Below are 22,607 nucleotides of genomic sequence, written 5' to 3'. Positions count from 1 at the left end.
CTGCCCGCCCCCGACAGGCGGGACCGGGGCCACGGTGGGGCTTGTATCTCTCCAAAAATCAGGAAGGGCTTCGAAATCAATGAAGCGATCGGGGAGTCGCTTAGCGAAGGGGCTCGGGGGCCGCCCTGTCACGGCGTTACGGGGTGCGGCCCCTTCCGCGGCAGCCGCGGCAGCGCAGCCACTTTACCAGCCCCTCGGGCGCAGAACAGCGTCCTGACAGTTACTTAAGTTAAAAAAAAATCCCGGCCAGACCCCCACGCTGCCCCGCAGCTGCGCTGGCCTTGCCTGTGCCCGCAGGAGCGCGAACACTGCGCCGGCAGCAGCGGGAGGCGGAGCCGCGCGCGGCACAGGCCCCGCCCCGCGCCGACCCCGCGCGCCCCCGCGCCAGCGGCCGCAGCCAATGAGCGGCGAGGCCGCGCCCCGCCCGCCCCCGCGCGCCGCGGCGCCGCTCGGAGCCCGTCGGTGCGCCCGGGCCGCGCTGCCGCCGCCGCCCGCCATGTGGCTCCTGGCCGCTTCCGTGCTGCTCGGCGCCCTGCGCGCAGGTGAGACACCGCCGCACGCCTCCCCCCTCCCTCCTGCAGCCCTTCTCTCCGCGGCCCCTCCGCCTGCGGCCGCGGCAACCGCCCCGGGACGCCTCCTGTGCGATCCCGTCTCCAGCGGGTCCCGGTGCAGGCGTCCCGGTGTTTCCCTGGGGGTGTCCCCAGCAGGTCCCGGGGGTGCGAGGCGGGTGCGAGGCACGGGCCGAGCCGCCCCCCTGGGCCGCGGGAAACGAAGGGGCGGGGCGGGGGGGCCGCTCCCGGGGCCGAGCGGAGCGGCTGTCGCCGGTGCCGCTCCTGCTTCCCGTCCGGGTCCTGCCTCCCGTCCCGCTCCCGCTTGTCCCGGCTGTCCCTGGCGGCAGCGGGCGCGTGCAGGGCCGCGGGAGCGGATCGGGAGCTCGACGATCTTTGGGAAGCAGAGGGAACGCGCATTGCCATCCCATCCCGCCTTGCTGGGCGCGGGGGTGCGCTGCTTCCCGCAAGTTGCGGAGGAGAGGAGGGAACACCGTGCCCAGAGCTCTGCTCCTCGCCCTCGCAGCTCGGCGCAGTGGGCTTTCCTCAAAAACCATCGAACCGGCCCCCGGATACACAGGGTCAGGACTTGACGGCATTTCGTGATCTTAAAACGTTCTCGTACCATCGATGTGCAGTTGGCATCGCACCATCTTGTCCTCTTTCTCTGCCGCGAACATAAAGTCGGTGGGGAGACGGAGGGTTAAAAAAGTAGCGACGCTTGGACCGAGGTGCAGGTGCAGGGCTTGCTTTTGTGTCCGTAAGCAGCGCATCTAAACCCGCGTGTTTGAGGCTGTGTCTGTGCTTAAAACTGGTGTGTACGTCTGGGTTCATGAGTTAGCAGTAGGCTGGCTGAAGTGCTGAGTGCCCCAGCATGGTTTGTAGGGAGAAGTGCAAGCGTCCATCAGGTGCAGTGACCGATCCTTTTGTCAACCATGCGCAGCATTTCCAAATGGACACTACGTGTATCATTTGAAACAGCCTTTCTGTGGCAGCTTCACGGTTCTTAAGAAGCCCCCAAACTGCTTAGTGTAGGGCTCTAAAATTGTCCCCTTCGTGTGATGCCTCTGAGCTGATAACGCATGAGAAAGTTTGGGGCTAAGAGCCCACCCTTTGGTCCACCGCCTGCGGGGTTTGGAAACTGTTGCCAGAGGGTTCTCTTGGCTTCCTCTTACCACAGGAAGACCGCTGGATGCTGATGGTGGAAGTACCATTTCAGTCCCTTTCAGTGCGAGGGCAGCCACAAGGGCAGAGCCCGCACAGAGGAGTTTGTTCACCGCTGGAACTGCGCCTCATTCCCGCAGCACTCGGCTGTGGAGCTCACTCGGGCACTTCTGCACTGCCTGCAGCCAAAACATGCCAGCGCTCATGGACTACACGCCAGCAGACTGGTGGAATCAGGAATTTACGGCTCCCTGCCACTCCGCTCTAACGCTAGGGAGAAAATTTTCATCAATTCGTTTTTATTTCCTTCAAGCTGTTTGTTTCTTTTTTATTTGTTTTCATAAATATTTGGAAGTATAGTCCCTGTCCTTATTTAAAAATCAGCTTTCTCAGTGAAATGGAGTCAGTGATGAACACATTCTTTCTATGAAATGTAAATGTACTGGCTCTAAAGGAGAAAAACCCCAGACTTTTATGTTGAGGTAGTGTGAAACAGATGGGAAATTTGCTTCAGAAAGAACCGTTGAAGCTTTCAGTTCTGTACACATGTTTTTTTAGGGCATAGGTTGAGGTTTGGGTATAGTTTCCCTTTGTTCTACTTTTGTTACTTTTGTTATTTGAAGTACAGTTTAAAAATACAACACAGTGAGTAAACCAGAGAATACTTCTTCCTTCATTGTAAAGTACTGTCATGCATAATACATTCAGAGCCAGTTTATTATAAGCTTTTGTTATTCAGTAGTAATCCAGAGACCTGTGTGACAAAATTAAAGCGGTATTTCAAAGATGATGCTTTTAAAATTTGATCTGAGACTCTTGCTTTGAAAAAAAGAGCTACTGTAAATACTGACACAACTTTTACTGATTTTCTTTTTATTTTCTATTTTTTTCTTTCTCCCCCTAATTAAGTCTAATCATCAAGTACATAAGATGATTCTGAGCTGGTTTTACACATGTGAGTAGCAGTAGTTCTTTGAGGTCCCTGGAGCTTGTCCAGTGTGTAAGTCTCTGTGCTTACAGTATTAGGGGGTTTGGTCATGTTTTGCATATATTTTCCCATATTTGGTTTTATCAGATGGATGTAGTAAAACGTTTTGGATTGTTAATGTCTGTGATACTTCGGGGAGCAATTACGATTAGGAAAGCTATTAAACTGTGTTATGATTTCCCCCAAAGAAGGAAAAATACAGAAAATAAAACATTCAAAACCTTCATAGCTTGCAGCCAAGCTAGTTTAATTAACCTCTTTCTTCTGGCTCCTGGTGTAATTGAAATACTGATGTTCTCATTTTTGGGACTCAGGAATGGATGAATGGATCTTCATTTCTGATCAGACTTTGGCATAGGATTTAAGTCTTTCTTGAAAGAGTGGTCAGAGTACTATTCTTTTAGAATGATGGTGCAGTGTGAAAGAGAGACAGTAAAACCCATCAGTGATAACACAATCCTCCGAGGTTATAATTTTTCCTTACCTGCACTGAAGGCTATTGTTAATGGCATTAGTCCCTGTGATTTAATACAAGTTGTTCATTGTTACAGATTTTCTATTTTCAATTCTGCCATGTGTACACTCAAATAAGAATTTCCTTACTACAGTATTACACTAATAATGATTTTTAATGTACAGTATTCTGTGTGCACCTACTCCATTGTAAAGGTAAAGAGGGAGAATTTGCAAGAAATGATGTAAACCTGTGGGCATTTGGCTCCACCTTCCGAGAGAAGAAGGAACAAATGACAAACCTTTCTTGCCTGTCTTCTCTCACCAGTGTAAAAGTAGACTTTTTGCCCTGTGTCCCTAACGAACTGTAAAGGCAGGTCATGTGGAGCTGATGCCTGGGCCTCAGTTTCCTCATCACCTGTGTGCTCAGCAGCAAGAATCTGGACATCAGTGGGACAGCCTGTGGTTAATGTTGTGTCTGGGCTTTGCAGAAACCAGGTCTTAATGCAGTATTTATGCATGTGGCATTTTGGGGAAAGTGACCAAGTAAGTGGCAACCCAGAATTGTACTTTTTTTAAAAGTTTATGGTATGTTGTGGTATTTATACATTAAATGGGTGTGAGGATGGCTAAGTCTGTGTAGAGAAGTAGAATAATGCAATTTTCCATCTTTTGTTACTCCTTTAAAACATGGTTCTCTTTTTTTGTTTCATGTGAGAGTTTGTTTTGTTTTCCAAAGTTACATGTTGTGATTATTTTTTTCTCTGTTCTTATGTGTATTAAGAAATAATTCTGAGTGTGTCAATTCTCATTTTCTTTGTAGGCTCTGCCCAGTTGTCACTTACTGGAACAGAAGTTGTTGAAAAAAATGACTGTAATGAAACTGTCATTTTACCTTGTTATGTGAGTAATCTAAAGGAGAACAATGAAAATGCCATGTTTGTTACATGGAAAAAAGAAGGAAAGGCAATTTTTTCTTTTCGTGGAGGAAAAAATGAGGTTTATAGAGATGCGGCATTTCCGTCAGCAAACTTGGTGTCTCAGGCGGATTTAGTCCATGGTACGGCCTCTCTGATGCTTAACACTGCAGAAGCAACTGTTGGAAATTACAGCTGTGAAGTGATAGAATCAAACAGAGCAGGAGAAATAAAAATGGAACTTAAACAGAGCTCAGGTGAGTTGCCTGCTACTGTTCTAGAACTTATTGGGATGGAAAACAAGCAGAATCTTAAGGGAAAGAGAAAAATAATGAAGATGGCAATGCATTCCTTTGAATTGAAAATACAAAAAATGTAGCACCCAGGCTTTCTATCTTGACAGGTAATATTAGTTATTTTGGTTTAAGTTACAGGGTAGTGCTTTTGTGGGAAAGATCTGAATGCATTTTTTCCTTCTGTAATAATGTATGAGGATGATTTGTCTACTGTCAGAAAATCTGTGTTTTCCCTCATCTTTTAGATTATACAGTTGGTGATACATTGAGCACCCACATGTTACTGTATTACATACTGAAACATATTCCTAATGTCTTCGTAATACTGAAATGTGTACATCTATTACAGTGCCTGCAGAGATCTTTTCTTTGAAGAATTGCTTCTTGCAATCTTTCTCTATGCTGAAAAGTCACAGGTAGAACTAACAGAAATTCTGTATAGGAACTCTAAAACTTGATCTGAAGGGATGCAGTTTTCCAGTGAGGTTGAAAATGCTGTTACTGGATGGTAACAGTTTTCTGGGATTGAATGTCATCTTCAGAAGATGATGATTTAAGTGATGATAATGAAATTCAGGTAAACGAATTTCTCATCTAGTGAGCTATTTTACCTTACCTTTTCAGAGCCAGCCCATTTGCTCCAGCACCTCAGCTGGTGAATAATGGGTTCTGCTGTACACATGTGGTCTGTCCAGTGCTCTGCAGAAGTGACAGTTCCCCTGGACATAGACGTGCACTGCTTACCTGTTCTGCACAGGAGGCTTTCTTCTTGCTTCTGGAGAACTCAGAAGCACTGAATTTGTTGCATCTGTGTAGGCATGTGGTGCCTTAGCCATGCACTCTAGAATTATCCTGGGATGTTTTTGCTCTTACTTTTTGCATTTCACATTAAAATCTTTATGAAGCTCAGACAGATGTTGCTTGTGTCCTGCTGCAGACATTTGTGTAATTCTCAGTTGGGTCTAATTATTCAGCTAGCCATATACACTCCAAAGCAAATGTGATCCTGAAATGGATTGAGAGGGGCAAAGTCAGTCAAAGTGAAGTTGCTACAAAATCATTTGTTTCTTAGAACACTGCAAAGACAGGGGAAGAGGTATACACAGTTCCCTTCATTCTCTTATAGTTTACCCAACCTTTTTTGACTGTTTTTTGCCATTCAGTGTTAAGCTCGAGAAGAGGAAAAAAGGCTTGAGAGTGTAGTAGAATCAAGTCCCCTTTGTGAATTTTATTTTCTCTGTTTACAATTTTGAAATTGCTATAAAGACAACAAAGCTGGAAACTGATGTAACTTTTCTAATTTCATTTTCTAGTTGTCAGTTGCGACGACGAAAAAACAACACCAAAGGAAAAATGTGGTTGGTGAATAATTCATAGTTTCAAAGTCACATTAGGTTTGAGAGTATGTGCTAGAACATGTAAAACATAATCTTATGTTTAAGGTAACACAGCTGCTTACTCTCTCTTTCAGTTCTTCTGCACAGCTTTTTGTTGCTTGCTCCTCCTTAGTGTTCTAGAGAAACTCTTGAGAAAATAAGGTAATAGAGGGAAGTGTAACAAGTGAGTTTTGATAAGCTTTAGTGATAATGGAAATCCTGTACTAGTCTTCTTCACTCTCTCATTTCTGAGCAATGAATTCATGCTGTCCCTGCTAGCATGTTCCAGTTGATGCTTTTACGAAGATAGTCTTACAAGAGCCAACTATTCTCCATCTCACTTTAGAGAATTCCTGGATTCACCTAGGAAGAGGGTAGAAGAGTGAGCAAGATTTCTGTGCAAGTGTCCTCGTCTTCGTGCACATTTTTCCCTGATCAGGAGAGTGGCTGTCAAGTTTTCCCTTTTCTTTCTCGCTCTTCATCTTCTCTTTTCTCCCTTCTTTTTTCTCTTCTTCTCTTCCTGCCCTCCTCTTTTCTTCCTTCTCTTCCTTTCCTGTTTCATTTTGGTGTTCCCTCTTCACTCTTCTTTCCCCCCAGTCTGGAAGTCTCTTGCATTACTTTTGGATTGACTTCCTTATTTTGACTCTAAAAATACTACTTTTCACCAAGAGTTTATTCTGTTGCTATGAAGCACCAAAGTAGGGGAAATCTCTTACCAGGAAAATGCGTTCAGCTGTTCCTCTTATTTGCATGTCGCGTCTATCTGCAATATTGCAAGCACTTCTCTACAGTAAGTTCTTTTGTGCTTCTAAGAGTGGACCGCCCATGGTTCTGTGTTGCCCGCTGAAGTCTTAGCGGATACCAGGCTTTGTGGCTGCTTATTTTATTGTTGTTAATACCTGGTAATGTCATCTGGAAGTGCCACAGAGGAAGTGAAGTTGATTGTCAGAGTCTCTGCTTGCATATACTTCTTTTAATTAATTATTTTCAGTTGCATCAAGCAGTATTGCTGGGATTTGGCTTATCAAGAGCATGGCAACTGTGCATTGAAGTTACTGTTCAGTATTAGTTGCTTTTTTGAAAATGTAAATGAAGTGGAAAACCTTCTTTTAAACAATTCATTAAATTAACTTTGTTTTGGTGATTAAGAAATTGGCAGATATTCCTCCCATTTCTTTGCCTTCAGTCTATTTTATGCTTGTCTTGTGTTTCTGTTGCATCCACAGCATCATCTTCTGTGACTCTTGAGGAAGGGGAAAGAGGGGAATTTGGGAATTTCAAAACTGTTCTCAGGGTACTTACTTTCGGGGCATTGAAAGTTGTGAGGTATTGCTACTTAAATCCATGTTTCTGGAGCTACAGATACAGCTTTTGTATATGGAGAGAAAGTGCAATGAATATACATCTTAATGAAGATTAGAAATTTCTTTGGAAGCAAATGTGTGGGCAGAGGTATAAGTAGCAAGTATAATGTAAGAAATGGAGACTTGGGAGTCCAGTGAGTGAGTCTAAATGAAGATACGAGCAGAGATGCAAGAATTAACTGCATTTTCTAGTACAGTGGAGATATTTGCAGAATTTGATGCTGGGAGGTGGCTTACAGGGGTCTTACAGCATGACTGACTGAACAGCCTAAGGCATCCAAAATGCAGGGCAAAAAAGACTAAATGGATGATGATGTTGGGAAGACCTAAAATTAACCAAGCAGTGTTTTCCTCTCACTTAGGTTAGCTCCTGTATTCCTTATCACACATCTGTGTTTCTTCAGGAGTTACTGCAGTTGAAAGTAGAATAGAGTAGCAGAGGAAGAGTTAGACTGGACTAATCGTGTCTTCTCTGCTTACCCTAAATGACTGTTTTTCTGATCTACAGTGCTGTTTGTAGTTTTCACAAGCTCCTCACTAGCTTGTAGTGCCAGAAGTTAACACCAACATATCCTCTGCTTCAGTGGAGGTTAAGACCTCCAGTTTGGAAAATGTTAGGGTAACAGGAAATACTGAAAAAGTAGGTTGTCACACACAAGATCAGGGAGAAAAGTACATAGAGGTCACAGCTTTCTTAGCCTATTATAACTCAGTACTAATTTACATATAATATTGGGCAATCTAGGGCATAGCCTAAAAGGAACAATAACTGTAAAGCTACTAGCCTCAGTTCTGTTCTCTTCTTACCATTTCTCTGTTTGTTGTCTAGGATCATGGTTCCTCCTAGTGGAAAGAGCTATCATCATATCATTGCTGTTCTTAGTTGTAATTTTGTGTGCAGCTCAGCTTAGTGTTGTTGGTAAGTATTGACTCTTTAATTCTTTGCACTTACTGATTTGTCCTGAAGTCACTTGCATGCATGAAGGCATCCATGTAAAAGGAAAGGAGGTGGTGTTTCCATCTAAAAGTTGTGTGGTGGTGGAATCAATCCAGATAATACTCAGGGAGTGGTGTGTGTTTAGCCCTAAGCAGTGGGATCTGGGCCATGCTGCTCATTTGCTTGGAGGCCAGGGGTTGCTTCTGGGGGGTGTTTAGAGCTAGTTTGCCAGGTGGGAATGTTTCTGCTGCCAGAACTGTATCATTTGCAAAATTATGTGCCTTTTTGCGGGTATGTAATTTTTGTGGGGTATAATTGATAGTGGGTGCTATTGTTGGGTAGAGCAAGGAAACTCTTGGTTCACCATGAAATTATTGAATAATTAGAAACAAAATTGTTTCATGTTATGGTCATAAAATCAGTGTTAGAGAAGGATGGTGCTCTCTTCTTAATGTAAAATTTTTCATTAGTCTTTAGCATTGGCTGAGTTGTAATTTAACACCAACATCAGTGATTTTGTTACATGTTTTTAGAGGCAATACATTCATTCACCAGTGTCAGACGTCCTTGATTGTTCTTTACACAACAGTGTCCAACTTCTGTGCAGTGTAGAGTGTGCTTTGTCCTGGTCTTTCAGACTGTCCCTGTGGTGCAGGTTGCATCTTTCTTTGAGGTTTTTCAGGCTTTTTCAATTTGTAGACATCTAAAAAATTAAAAAAAAAACCCAGACATTTCTGCTAAGAGTTAAGTCCATGAGGAATGGAAAGACCTTGCACTCAGAGTGATTTGTAATAATCAGAAACATATTCAGCCATCTCTATATAATTTTCTTTATTACCTTTTCATGAACCTATGGAAGTGGTATGAGACTCTTCAAAGGTTCATCCATGGTCAGAGATTGAAAACTAATACATATTTCTTAAAAAAAATTATTTTATTTCCATACTGTTGATTTAGTTTTTTTATAATGGTTTAGGAATCTCTTATATATTCAGGAATTGTCATTGCCTTGTGTCCATAGCAGAACTTAAATGTTTTAGGAAAGCAATAATTTCATGGAGAAGGACTGTCATGTCATAGGAGTAATTTGAGTGGTTTTGCACCTGGGCAATTTTTATTGAAAGGTCTTTGACCTCCATGGGGAAGAAGGTTGTGCTACCTCTAACTTAATTGTTGGCATTTTTTGTTTGTTTTGGTGATTTTTTTTTCTGTTGAATTTGAACCCATTTAGAAAACCTGTGAATCCATCCATGCTACTGTATACCTTTAGACAGCTTGTTAAATTGGGCATGATGTTTCTGTGTAACACTTGGGAATGTATGTTTCCTTGTTTTTGTGGGCTGCAGGGGTTGTATTGATTTGTCTGAAGTGGGTTGTTTTGGGGGTTTTTGTTTACAGGATGGGCTTTTGGGATTTAAGTTCCTTTGAAGACAGAGGTGATAGGTCTGAGTTCACGCAGAGTCATGAGGAAGGGAATGAAACCTGGAATTTCTAAATCGCTGTCTAACAGTCACCTGAGTAACAAATTCACTGTAACATTTAAATGTCAGTAATGCATCTACCTGAATTAACCTGCACTGTGTCCCAAGGTTACTCTGATAACTTATCACCTGAATTGTATGAAGGAGAAATTAAGAATTTGATCAGAACACCAATGCCAGGTTCCATTTTTCTGATTAAGCTTTGTTAACCATATCAAGGAATGAAAGCAAATGAAATCTTGGGAATGTATATAGTTTTATGAGTTTCTTTGCTTAGGAGCAATTCTGATTGTTTTCTTCTGTCTCCCTTTTTATGTCTTTAAGCATTAAAATACGAAATCGAATCTCAGAGGAAAGTGTGGATTATAGTAGCAGTTGTCATCTTAGCAATTGTAGCTGGTGTAGGCACTGCTCTTTTTGTCCAAGGTAAGTGATTAAAATTGCTTTCTTAATTTAAGGGCAAAAGAGCACAAAAGAATCTATTCCATGCTGTAGTATGAAAGTTAGTACAACCTGTTAATTGCCATCTAGTAATTTTTAAGTTAAAAAAAATGCAGACTACAACAGCATTGAGGTTGTCAGGCTGTGATGTGATCATGGGAAGATGCAGACTCTGAATTTATTTCTATTTTCTATCTTACTGTTTTGGGTGAATATTAGGGACTAGAGAGTGACTTCTGATGCTTCAGTGGGATGTTTTATGAACCCTTGAAACTTAATGATGCTAATGATTTATGTTTGTTTCTTTATTCCAATTAATGATTTCTGTTTTACTGATTTCCATATAAATTTTTGTAGATGGCTATACTGCACAGAATCAAGCTGGTCTTGGCCTAATTGTAGTCCCTTCTGTGATTTTGGTACCACTTCAATATTTCATGTTTGGAATTGGTGAGTATTTATTCCCTAGCAAATGTATGGAAAAAATCGAGCTCTCCCCTCTAAAATCTACAAAATATTTTCATTCTTATAAATAAGGTGCTACAGTAGCATCCTGTGTTCCTGACTTTTCTAGTATCTCAAAACAAAATGTTTAGCCTGTTTGTTTGACTGAGTTGCTTCAGGGAAGGAATGTAAGTTTTATTTCCTTGAACTGTGAGATTTAGGGTGGCTCATCTGAGTGATTTCTGCTCTTCCTTCCTGTGTCTGGGGACTGGGTTGAATAAAACTACAGTTTTGTTTCTTTTTCTTTTTTCCCAGTTTTTGACTGTCTACGTCAAACAACACTGGCTCTGATAGGTTTGGAAATTCTTGGTTATATAATTGCCGTGGTTGGTTTTGGACTGTGTGTCCCAGGTAAGCAATTTGTCTTCTTTGAAAGTGGGTTTTTTACTTTTGTTTATACCTGGTGTTTGTTTATTTCTAGCACTAAAAAGCTATGAAAATGGCTCCACTACATGGAATGTTAGCAAGTGACTTCTGTGAATGTAGTTTAGGTCTATTGTATTAATGCTTTTTTATCTGGTGAAGGAAGAATAGCCCAAAGGCAGTACTACATCTACCACTTCATGACTGCATTCTAAGAGCAGTTGCTTTATCAAAACTAAAAAGGTAATTGTTTTAGTTTTGCATATTAGTGCCTTTAAGGTCAATGTTGAGTTTAGGTGACTGTTATTCTTACTGAGGCTTGGGGTATTTAGAAACTAAACTAGTCATAATGTTTTTCTAACTAACTAAACACCACACACAGTGATATCCCTTATTCCTGCTTCTGACCCAATCTTTGCCCCCTCCCTGCCTTTCCCTGCACCCAGCAGAGAATTCCACAGCAGAGAATTCCACAGCAGAGAAAAGGGTGATTTTAGGACTAGGCGTTCTTGGCAGTACAGTGAGTAGTAGAATACATACTCATGTTCCTTGTAGGCACTTTATGCTCCTGATTTATTGTTTCATAGAGACATTCTTCACTTTAGTCATTTATTTGAACGGGGATTTAAGACCTATTTTTCTTTGCAATAGTTTTAAAGATTTTTATGTTCTAGGTGGAATGATAGACCTTTCAGTGGAGCTGATTTGAGTTTTTTGCTTGTTGTTTAGTATTTACAAGAGTATTTGTAAGAGGCATCTTAAGTGTTGTAAGATGTAATGGGAAAATAAACTGAGGGGAGATTCCAGTAAAGCATTAATGCTCTAGAGTAACACAAAATGGAAGATGTTTTTACTATGCTCTTGAATGAAAAGGCTCCCGTTTCTCAGAGTGACCTGTTCCCAGGTCATACCTGCTCAATGTTACCTGTAGCTCTGGAAGTTTAGCTCAGTGACCCTGAACTGTCAGTAGAAATTGCTCATCCTGGGTTGAGCTCGTTGATAGTTGTAATGGCTTTTAAGTCCCTGGAAATGAGGATCAGAGAGAATAAGGAGATTCAGCAGTGAAGTATGGTCAGGTTGCTATAACCTCTTCCTGTTCTGGTATCCCTGTGAACACGGAGCATTCTTGTTACCTGTGGTAGATTTGCCTCAGAACTACACTGCAAACTCTTCCCTTTTTTACCATGTTTTGTCAGTCACAGTATTGTATTCTGTAATCTAATGCAATTATAGTTCAAAACAATTGGCATTGAAGATATAAAGTTTAAACTTCAAATACATTCAATGAAAGAATGTTGTCAATTGCAGTGACAGAAGAATACCTAAACTGGTAGAATAGTACAGCTAAGCAGGATAAATCAGTAAATACCTCTGTATCACTTAAGAATGTGTACAAAATAAGAAAGATGCAGAACTAGTTCTGGGTTAACTTTGAAAATCACATCTGTTTTTGTCAAGCTTATTTATTTTAATAATCACTTATATCTGAAAATAAAAGTTTGCTTTTACTTACATCAGATAATAAAGTTGCTCTTACTGTGTTTTCAACAGCCTGTCCTCCATTACATGGGTCTGTTTTGATTGCTGGCTTAGCTATTATGGCTATTGCAAGTTTGCTTAGTCTGGCTTACGTGTTTATTATGGGTAAGTAGCACCTAATATTCTGCTTTTTTTTTTGAAGTTGGCATAGGTTATTTGAGCATAAGGTGTGGTTTGACAATTACATAGTTTTAAAAATATGGAAAAGTTGTCTGTATATGTTGGCTTTGTTTCAAAGAGCCTATGGGTAATCTACAGTTGATCATCATAAACTTGAGATCAACACAGCCAGGTTTCTGTTTCAGTTGTAGAAGGGATGTTGCCATTTGAGTTTTGCATGTACACAGCTGGGTAGCTGAAGCTTAGAATGAAGAGAGCAAAAGGATATCAAAGATTCCATAGAGTGAGTTGTGGGTTGGTGATGACAAGCTTATCAAAATATGGATGTAAAGAAGCAAACTCTTCCTACTGATTTTTGCATTGGTTATTGGTGGGTTCAAGTAAGAGCAACTTGAATGCACACCTTTCATTTTTAGTGAATCCTGGTTTTACTTAATTTTAAAACCCACGAGAAAAGAAATAACAAGGCTTTGCTTCAGAAACTGGTCTGTTCATCAGATCTCAGAAAGATGAGAGGTGGAAAGATCTGCTCAGTAAGCAACAAACATAGCAGTGCTGTGTGATTGGAATGCTGGCACAACACAGCATCCCACAACTTTGGTGGGAGAGCAGAGTGACATTATTTGTGCCAAGCTATGTGTGAAGTCTCTTCCAACAGCTTGTTAGCTTGGACACAGGACTGTTCTGCTGAGGATAGATTGCTTCCAGACCAGGCACTGAACCATAGAGTCTTCCAGGTCTAGTGTGCACACCGTGTGTGGCAATGGCCAGAAATAATAGACCCTGAGACAGAGAGGATGTTCAGTAAAGAAGAAACGAAGTCATCATGCCTAATATTTGATACCCAGGATAGATGAAGATGAGTCAAAAAGGTGACAGAGCTGAAGCAAGCCTTTTAATAGCAACAATGATAATATTTTTTTATTGAGTTTGAGTTTGGTCTACTTGTATATAGGAGTTCAATGCCATGTGCTATTGGTCTGCATAAATGCTGCATTTCTGGTTTGACTATGCTGACTGCAGAAGTCAAATGTGACTGCTGGAGTAGATAGTAGCACACCAAAATAAGCACAGTGAATAGTGTGTAATGTAATTCATTTTTAGAGCTGAGTGCATGAGCGAGACAAATCACAGACTGTACGTGATAAGATTATTCAATAGTTCCTAAACAGAGGAGTGCTTAGAGGCTTCAAGAACTTGCAGGTCATCAAACTAAGTAATTTTGGATAGTGGAAGCTTCATATTTGTGTATTGCTACTCTGCTACAAGTTTTATCAGTAGATAATACCTTTTCCCAGGTAACAAGTGACAAGATAAAAGGTAATGACTTCAAGTTACACCAGAGGAGATTTAGATTGGATATTTGGAAAAATTTCTTCACTAAAAGAGTGGTCAAGCATTGGAAGAGGCTGTCCAGGGGGGTGGTGAAATCGCCATTCATTAGTGGAAGTGTTCAAACACTGCCTAGTTGTGGCACCTGGGAACATTGTTTAGTGGTGAAGGTAACAGTGTTAGGTTGATGGTGGGACTTGATGTTTCTGGACAAAAAACGAGCTTAACAAGGCTACAATTCTATGTTTTTGTTTGGTTTCTCCTGACATTTATTCATCTGCCTGGTCACTTTTTTGTATTATTTTAGGTTCCAGAATGAAAGATCATCCTCGTCCAGGGGTAAGCTTAAAATTAATAAATTTGGGGTGACTAGATGGCTCAGGGGATTGTAGTGAGATACTGAACCTTTCTTCACTAGTTCGAATTCAGACCAGGTTGGTAGCAAGCAAAAGTTCTGGCTGTGTAACAGATGTCTAATGTTGAGTGAGTTGGTCTTCATTGTCCCTATTGAGTGTGTCTGTAGTACTGTAATTGCCGCCCTTACCTGGTGGCTGCTCCGACTGTTGTGCCCAGGTGGAGTTTCCATTGTTGTCACTAAAAGGTGGTGGATGTCAAGGGCATTCTTTTGCAATTCACTCTTTCCTCTGTATTTACAAAGACCTTTTGCTCACCTTCTTGAAAAGCCTTTTCATTAGGGTGAGTGCAAGACATCCAGGTGGCTTGTAAGAATGACTTAGGAATATTCTTCTGTGGTTTTAGAAACCAAAACTCTGTGATATTCTCTTTAATTCCTGGCTATATGAATGGTATAGCCTTGACCTTTTTGATGATTTTCCTATAGTGCCCCTTTAATTTGAGGAGACCTTCTGAAAACAGTATCTGTCTTTAGGTAACACAGAACAAATAAAATCCCATGTTTTTTTAAAGAAGGATTTTCAAATAGGTGTTTTGAATTCTAGAGTAATCATTTCCAAAACAGTGATTTTCATAGACTTAGGCAGTGCTCTCTTGATCCGTGCATGTGAACTGCCTGATTTCTGGCATTTTTCAGAAGCAAATAAAGAGGCACAACTGTAAAATACCAGTAAAACACGGCCAGTACTGGGTCATCCCATCTCTTGGGTGGCAGCCATTGTTTGAGACACATTTCCAGGTCTCCCTATAGCCTGAGACCCACCTGTTGGAGAAATGTTTTCCAACAGTGGGACAGGAGGGCTGACTGCAGTTAGGACAAGAACTTTTGGGGTTTTTTTTCCCTTTGCTTTTTCTCATCCATTTTAATTTTAAGGGATAGTATTTCAGAGAATTGGTCTCACTTACGGAAGGAATACAAATGTATAGAGTTTAAAAAAAAAGAAAAAGCGTTTCAGAAAGGTAATTATAGGGTAAAATGAGCAAAGAAGTGAATTAGACATATGCTTCATTCAACATGTAGTCTTGCCTGTATCTAACATCCTTGTGTTTACTGTAGATCAGAAGGAAACAGGGCAAGAGATTTTTTCCTTGACTTAGTTTTAGTTGTAAATAAACTTTGAAATAGAGACCAGCATGCAAAATAACGTCCTTTGATGAGGTCTCTGTTCTCTCTGTGAGCTGTTCTCCTCACAAGGTGGTTTTACATTGCAGCAAGGATTTGAGAAATAAACAAATAGCTACAGTTATGTAGTAGTGAACATCATGTTACTCTCTGAATTGGAAACAGGAATTAAAGCAAAAGAAATGTTAAAAATTTAGAGGTCTCTTGGAAACCTCAGCCACTAAACATACATTGTTAGCTGCTGTTAGTGGAGGATTAGATACAGAAGAATTCAGGTGGCATAATTTGTGTCCATGGACGTCCAGGCCCTGTGGAAAGGCTTAGTGGAAACTAAAGTGGTTAATATGTTGCTTGTTTCCACCAAGTGCTGTTAGGCTTATCTTGCAGTGCTTTGTGGCAGTTAGATGGGTGTGGATGAATTCTGAAATTATACTTTGATTCTGTGTAATCTAAAGACTGGAAAATGTTATATTGGTGAAGGGGCTTCATTTTGTCACTGGGGCAAACTTGAAAAAGTATTCTTGAGTCAGAGGTGGGAAAAGCTTTGTGTTTTGAAATCTGCCATCTTAACAAAGTACTGATTTTTAGCATTTCTGTAGATTGCGTGTGTTGCTTCTGGTAATTGTCTTCCAGACTAAATGCACAGCTGTTGTGATTTCTTTTTGAGGAGATTCCACTTGATTGCTTGGCTACTAATTTTTTTTTGTTTTTAGTCCTGCTGCTTTGTTACTAACCTTTGGTCAAGTGTCACAAATAATCGGTTAGGTGTTAGAGCTTAAAAGTAGTATCTGCATGCCTTCTGCTGCCACCTAGGGGTGTTTCATCTGAGCAAACATTCACAGTGGGGGAAAGTAACCTGGAGAATGCAGCTGTTGATTGATTTAAATTTTTTTCAGAACCCTAGTCATTAATTTGATTAACGTTAAGCTTTCTTCGTTTTTGTAGAATCACTACTTACTGTATATGTCAATTAGAGTAATTTAACTGTGGCGAGCCAAAAATAAACATGAAGGCTTTTTATACATATATATATTTTTAAATGTTTTGCAGAAAGCTGTAGAAGAACCACTAAATGGTAGGTGATATTCAAGGCTTATCTTCTAATTAAGGGATTAGTTATGGAAAAAGGTCAAACAATAACTGTAGTTCCCAATACAACAGCACTGAGATGGCAGATCAATATGCCAACTTACATGGCTCTGTGAGTCAGTAAGAGTTTGATCTGTCAAGGAAATTATGCCTACAGCTCCAGACTCCCTGTTTTGTGCCACTTCCCTTGCTAGCCAGTGGCATTGTTTGACTGTTGTAGGACAAATATAGTATTTCAGGATATTCTGTCCACCCTTTCTGCTTTGAAAAATGTCCAGCTTTTAAGAAAAAAAAGGAAGGGTCTTGATGTTAATTCTTCATAAACATTTATTTAGGTGAAATACTTCCAGTTAGAGTAAAATCGATTCTTGCCACTGTATTCTTTCCATGTTTCTTTGGGTTGGGGAAACTCTTATCTTGGTGTTGGGAAACTCTGATAGCACTTAAGGTGAAGGAAATTTACAGTGAGAAAGGGATGACTGAAATTTTTTTTTTTTTTGCTATTCACTAATTGGCATGCTGAATAGTAGAAAGTTCTAACCTGAATTTTAGAATTAATCTCAGTATTAATTATGAAGCATTTCTTTCTCTTTCACTCATTACTAATCCATTTGCTTGGCTTTTAAAGATGCAAAAGGAGTGATGTTAGAATGATGGTAAGTCCAAATATAGATACAGATATTTATTTAAATTTACCTGTATTTGAGGATGTTTACAGCTACCCAGTCCTAATAAGATGAAATTTGGAGGACAGTTTTCAGGGGTGGTGCTGTTCTTAATTAAAATTATATTTAATTGAAAAGGAAGATAATTTGTATTCTGTATCATACAAAGGGGAGAAATGTATAATTCCTAAACAGTGAAGAGGATGAGTCAATGAGAGAACTATTCAATAGTATGTTTCTGATCAAATGTGGAAAATCGAACAGCTTTATGCTTCCTTTATGCTCATATAGTATTCAAGATGCATGGACTGTTTCCTTGGTGGTGGGTTGTTTTATATGAGTTTTTTGGGGGTTTATTGCTGTTCTTGTTATTATTACTGAGCCTTCACTATGCATTTAATTGCTGATCTCCCATGGAAAATCACAAGAGAATGGTTTAAAAATAACTTTCTCTCCCTCCCCCGCACTTTAGGTGTTACTTGAATTCTCTGGGTTTTGTTAGATCGTTTTCCAGTCAGATTTCATGCAATTTATTATTTTTCAGATCGCTCTCATTGAAGAAGTTAAATTTTAGGTCACATCCTAATGTTTGAAAATCAAAACAGTTTTATTGATTGTTTTCTGTTCAGAAGCTGTACTTCCTTTTCATGGGAATAGGATAAAAGAACACTTGTTGATGCTATTGGTGCTTGTGTTTCTTCCTGAAAACTGAGCAAGCTTGCCATGAGGTATCACTAGACGCTTAGCCTAATACTCCTGCATTAAATGACAACCTCTTGCTACTCAGGATAAAGAGTAAGGTCATTCAAATCTGTTAGTTCACCCGAAATATTTTGAAATCATGCCACTTCTAGGAGGTGTGAATCGACAATGTGACAATAAACAGGGTCAGGTTAGCCCTTAATTGGGAAAAGTGTGAGTTGGTTTGAAAAACAGGCTTCCTTACAAATACCATGTACTGTACTGTTTACTTATGTTACTTATGACTGCTACATGGTTCATCCAAATATTCCATATAATCGTTTTCTAAACCAATAGCAGTACAAGCAGTTCTCAGTACCAAGGACAACTGCATTGGTGTCTCCTCAATGCATTGATAAATGTATACCAGTTAGCAGAATCTGAATGAGGAGGAATGGAGGGTAGATCCTGATCCAGAAGTGGCTACTGCTTGTTCTTCCTGGAGTCATTGGAGGTCAGGAAACAAATAGATATTTGCCAGTCTATTGCATTCAAGAGACTAGAAAGCAGTAAGGATGGGATCACTACAGTTACTACATACTGCTGTAAAACAAGGTAGAGTTTTGCTTGGAGATCCAATTTTAAATAAGTTTCCTCTTGGGTCTCCTTTAGGCCTATGAAAACCTACCTCTTCTTCTAGTGCTGAGGTAGAGCTTCCAAAAGCCCAGAAATTGCCAATTACCCATTTCAGTTTTACTTTCAGGGTAAGGCCAGAAATCTCTCTGCTTTTTCTGGCTTGAAAGATGGCTCCTAAAAATTAACAGGAGGTTTTCCAAGATGGAAGGCATGTGCTGACTCTCAAGCTGGAGGCAGTAACCTTTTGATCTCTACCTGCTTTCTGCCTTAACCTTCCCTTGAAAGTTCACACACACACTGAAGGGGGGATGAATCAGAGCTGAAGCTTACAAAATAACATGTGAAAGTAAACTGACATTAGGAGTAAAGATGGGTTGGGTCAGACAGCTAAGACTTTGGCTTACTCCAGTTCATGAGTGAAAGAGCTCCAAGACAGTGTCCACTTCTCTGTTATGAAGAGGCTGAAACATCACTTGCTGTTACTAGCAGCCTTTTCCATTATTTGACTGCTAAATGTGCTTTCAAAGTTTGAAATTAAATAAAAAGTAATTTTTTAAGGTGTAAGTTGAGTTGCTTTTCATCCCAAAAAATCCTTTTTTTTTTCCTTTTAAATCCTCAGAACTGCAGAGTTATGTGATGCGTGAACAAAATGTACACCGTTGTTGATACACCGTGGCCTTGAAGATGCACTACTCAACAAGAAGAGATTCAGGAAACTGGTTGTTTTGCATGTGTGGCAAAAGTGCTTTTGATATAAATGATGTAATTTTATAGTCACAGCAGCTGTAGCAAGGAACACGTGTGTTTGCCCACATGTGATCTTTATTTTCTTTTGTTATGGTATATGTGGGATGGATGAGGGTGAGAATATAGAAAGCACTGTTTGCCCACTACGTGGTCTCCCTGCAGTAATCCTTAGTGGTATTATTTTCAAAAACTATCATTAGTCACTGCTTTGATAGTGGGCCTGCTCAGCCCAGAGGTTGCAATACCGTTTAGACTATTGTTATCTTTATTTGTGTGCATGGGCAAAGTATGGTCTATGTGTGTGATACAAGCAGGAAGTAGGGATTGTACAAATCTTTTCTGACATTCAGCAAAACTTTTACAAAAAAAAGTAAAAGGTTTTACACAAAGTTGCATATGTGCAACGTTTATTCCCAGCTCTCCTGAAGTTACTGACAGTTCTAATTCCACAAAACATTAGTATTCCTCTCTGGGCAGTAGGCACATGTGCTGTGGTGGCCGATATTTTTGTCCAGTGAGAGAGCTCTCCGTGCCTCCTCTGTATTCCTTGATGAGAAACTGCTCAGCTGTTGGAACCTAATTCAGCACTGGAATTACGGAGCACAGCAGTTAGTAATCTTCATGCTGAATGTGGTTCTTGTGTGTGTGTTCATGTTGTGCAGTGTGTGGTACTGGAAGCAATTTCAGGCTTTCTTAACTCAGTGAAGCTGTAAAAGTCATGGATGCTTCATAAAAAATAGGAGTTGTCCTATTTAGTGTATTTTTGACAGAGTTTTAAAATCCTGTGTTCTTGAGTGGAAAAAAGGAGCTATATAATTTCTCACCCAAGTTTATTTTGCTGCCATTATATCACAAATACATAAAAAATTGGGAGTAAGTAGGAGGAGCTGATGAGATATGAAGAAGCTCAGTTTCTGTATATATGTGTGGTACAGTTAAAAATCAGTTTCCTAGGACTTGCACATTCCATGAGATTTTACCACGTTTTTACAGCTGTTTTGAGAGTTGTTCCAAAATCATTGGCTTCTCTTGGACTTTGTGTTTACTTTGTAGAAATCTTGACACTGTCTCCTGTTTATACTAAGGTGTTGTATTTCAAAGGTACACATGGTTTTCTCCTTCTAACAATTTAAAACTTTATTTGGAAAGCAGTTTCCAAGCATTAATATAATAAAATCCATGTTTTTAAAGATTCTGAGTAATTTGGCACTTCTCAGAGTTGAATGGTACAAGCTAAGGTTCCATATCCATGTTGTGGGTGCATATTGCAGAGGTTTGGATCTCTGCATGTTGAGCTCTAGGTCTTGATGCAGACACTTGGCATCAAGAATTCAACAAAACAAAATTGAGGTACCTGATTTTACAATATGTGCTGTTGTAAACAGCCCCCTTTCTAAGGTTGCAGGATTGAACCATTTAAAGCAGCCTGTGGTCAAGTCCTCACTAGGATCAGTGGAACTGGCCATAGGGAGGAGGGTCATTCATGTGATAAAACATGGAAGAAGCATGTATGGCTTACACTCACTGTCATACTCTGCCAGTGGGAGTGTTCATGTAAGATTTGAGCTCTTACGTGTAATTCTTTTGGTACACGTTTTTCCATAATCTCAGCGATCTCTAGCTAAAGATGGGAGATGATTCTCTGTTAACTATTCAGTGTAAGAATTTATCTGATCAAGTTCTGTGCAGTACTCCCTGTTTATAATTAGTGATTCCTTCTGACAAGTTGAAAGTCTAGCAGCTGAGGAATAAAAAAACCAAATCAACTGGAATTCTCTTGAGGTTATTCTGCCTTATAAAAAGTGTTACGTATAATAGCTTTGTGTTAACTTCTCTAAAGCAAAGTGCAGCAGGACTTGTGTCACCATGGGATGGGGCCAAGCTCAAAACATGAGGAGCTCCGTGTCCATGTATGGCTGCAGAATCAGTTGCCCCAGAAATGGGAGAAACCCACCATTCTGTTGTGTTAAGGGTTGGATATCGGATATCTTGTAGGCAGAAACTTAAAACCAAGAGTTTAAAAAGTCTTTTTCCACCAGTAATTTAAAACCAAAGTTGTTCATAACTGTATTCTTTCATTTTGTGTGTTTACATGTGTGTATATATAAATACATAGACATTTGAAATATTATAGATCTATAGTCTTTACCCAAGAAAATGTTTTTATTTATGAAACATGAAATGATTTTGTAAATATTGTGCTAATATACTTAAAAAATAAAGTCATTTTAAGTTGTTTTTGCAGGAGATTTTCTTGTTGCTAGCACATTGCATTTTGCATTTCTGTAGCTGCTTCCTTAAATTCATAGTCTTAACTGCTCTTTTCCCTGCCTTTGTTTGTGAATTAGTGGATGTACAGGAATGTTCTCAGTGTTACAGAGGCTGCTGCAGATGGTTTGGGTTGGGTTTCTCCTTTAAAAGGTCATCTGGTTGGTGAATAATGTAATAACTTCAGTTGGGCTGACCGACATCAACCATCACATGTTGTCACCTAAATGTGCTGTGTGAGGAAATGCGAGCTGAGGACTAACAAGCTCCTGGTGGAACCGGAAAAGCACAGCAGAGCAGTGCATATTTCTGGGCAGTCCTCACAGTGCTGGAGTGGTATTACTGTGAGAAAAGGATTCCTTGTGTTACTGCTGAAGCACTGCTGCATAAATTCTGGATTTTCTGAAGTTATGTTTGATGTTTGACAGTGGAGAAAGGAGAAAAGGCTGCAGGTCTTGACTGGTGGCATTTCCACTCACATCCTCTTCAATGGAGCTGAGCTGATGGGAACAGTTGAAATTATTAGCAATTCCCTGCTTGTTCAAGGTGATTTAAACCATGGCTGTTGAACTTCTGTCACTTCCACAGACACACACTTTCCTCTCTAAAGGAGCCATGAACCACAGTTTGAGTGATGAAAGGTTTACAGTTCTGCTGAGTGGGGACCTAACTACAGGGGTAACTGAACTCTAAGCTCAGAGTGACCCTGATTGTGAAGCTCAGGAAAACTGCCTGCTTGAATTTTGAGGTGAGAAAAATGGTGCTAAACTAAGTGTACATGGCTGGAGAATAATCTCAACAGAGTATCATCGGGGATACCTAATACCTGTAGTCCAGATTGCTCCAGACAGGAAAAGTAGTCCCAACCTCAACTGTCCAGTCCAGAAGCTTTCTGAAACAGCTTCAGTGTTTTATCAGAGCTCTGTAACTGAATATTTACCACCAGGCTACCTCCCTAATAGTAGAAGTGGGCATGATGTAGTTCATTCCATTTCACAGAAGAATTTTTTTCTTTCCTACAGTAAATAATTATTCTGTGCTTGGTGCTCTGTGCCTGTGTCATAGATACAGTCAGTACTATCTTGGACTGCAGTACATCTTGCTTTCTGTATCCTTGAGGATTCTTGGAAAGCTTTCATGATGAAAAAGGTGCAGGAGCCA

General features: G+C 40.3%; 1 protein-coding gene across 4 annotated transcripts; it reads left to right on the top strand.

The window, feature by feature from the left end:
- Positions 1-418: 418 nt before the first annotated feature.
- Positions 419-21,416, top strand: CD47 (CD47 molecule). Of its 4 annotated transcripts, XM_071561827.1 has the most exons (12): positions 423-542; positions 3,977-4,327; positions 5,680-5,724; positions 7,936-8,025; positions 9,849-9,950; positions 10,323-10,415; positions 10,725-10,820; positions 12,384-12,476; positions 14,131-14,162; positions 16,411-16,435; positions 17,078-17,105; positions 19,051-21,416. In XM_071561827.1, the coding sequence occupies exons 1-11, from the start codon at positions 497-499 to the stop codon at positions 17,101-17,103; spliced, it is 999 nt and encodes a 332-aa protein (XP_071417928.1). In that variant the 5' UTR covers positions 423-496; the 3' UTR covers positions 17,104-17,105; positions 19,051-21,416. The 4 variants fall into 4 exon arrangements, with proteins under 4 accessions (XP_071417917.1, XP_071417947.1, XP_071417928.1 ...); XM_071561816.1 differs by lacking the exon at positions 17,078-17,105 and having other exon boundaries at positions 419-542; XM_071561846.1 differs by lacking the exons at positions 16,411-16,435; positions 17,078-17,105 and having other exon boundaries at positions 419-542.
- The last annotated feature ends 1,191 nt before the right edge of the window (positions 21,417-22,607 follow it).

The sequence above is a fragment of the Pithys albifrons genome, chromosome 1, assembly GCF_047495875.1.
Source record: "Pithys albifrons albifrons isolate INPA30051 chromosome 1, PitAlb_v1, whole genome shotgun sequence".
In the NCBI taxonomy this organism is placed as follows: domain Eukaryota; kingdom Metazoa; phylum Chordata; class Aves; order Passeriformes; family Thamnophilidae; genus Pithys; species Pithys albifrons.
The sequence above is the reverse complement of the archived record's forward strand: the minus strand, read 5'-3'. Positions and strand labels throughout refer to the sequence as shown.

What these genes read in the sequence shown, in the direction of transcription:
- CD47 (XM_071561816.1), top strand. Translation starts at nt 497, where the DNA reads ATGTGGCTCCTGGCCGCTTCCGTGCTGCTCGGCGCCCTGCGCGCAG. An exon ending in GCTCGGCGCCCTGCGCGCAG is followed by an intron (nt 543 to 3,976) that starts GTGAGACACCGC and finishes TTTTCTTTGTAG; the next exon opens with GCTCTGCCCAGTTGTCACTT. An exon ending in ATATTTCATGTTTGGAATTG is followed by an intron (nt 10,416 to 10,724) that starts GTGAGTATTTAT and finishes CTTTTTTCCCAG; the next exon opens with TTTTTGACTGTCTACGTCAA.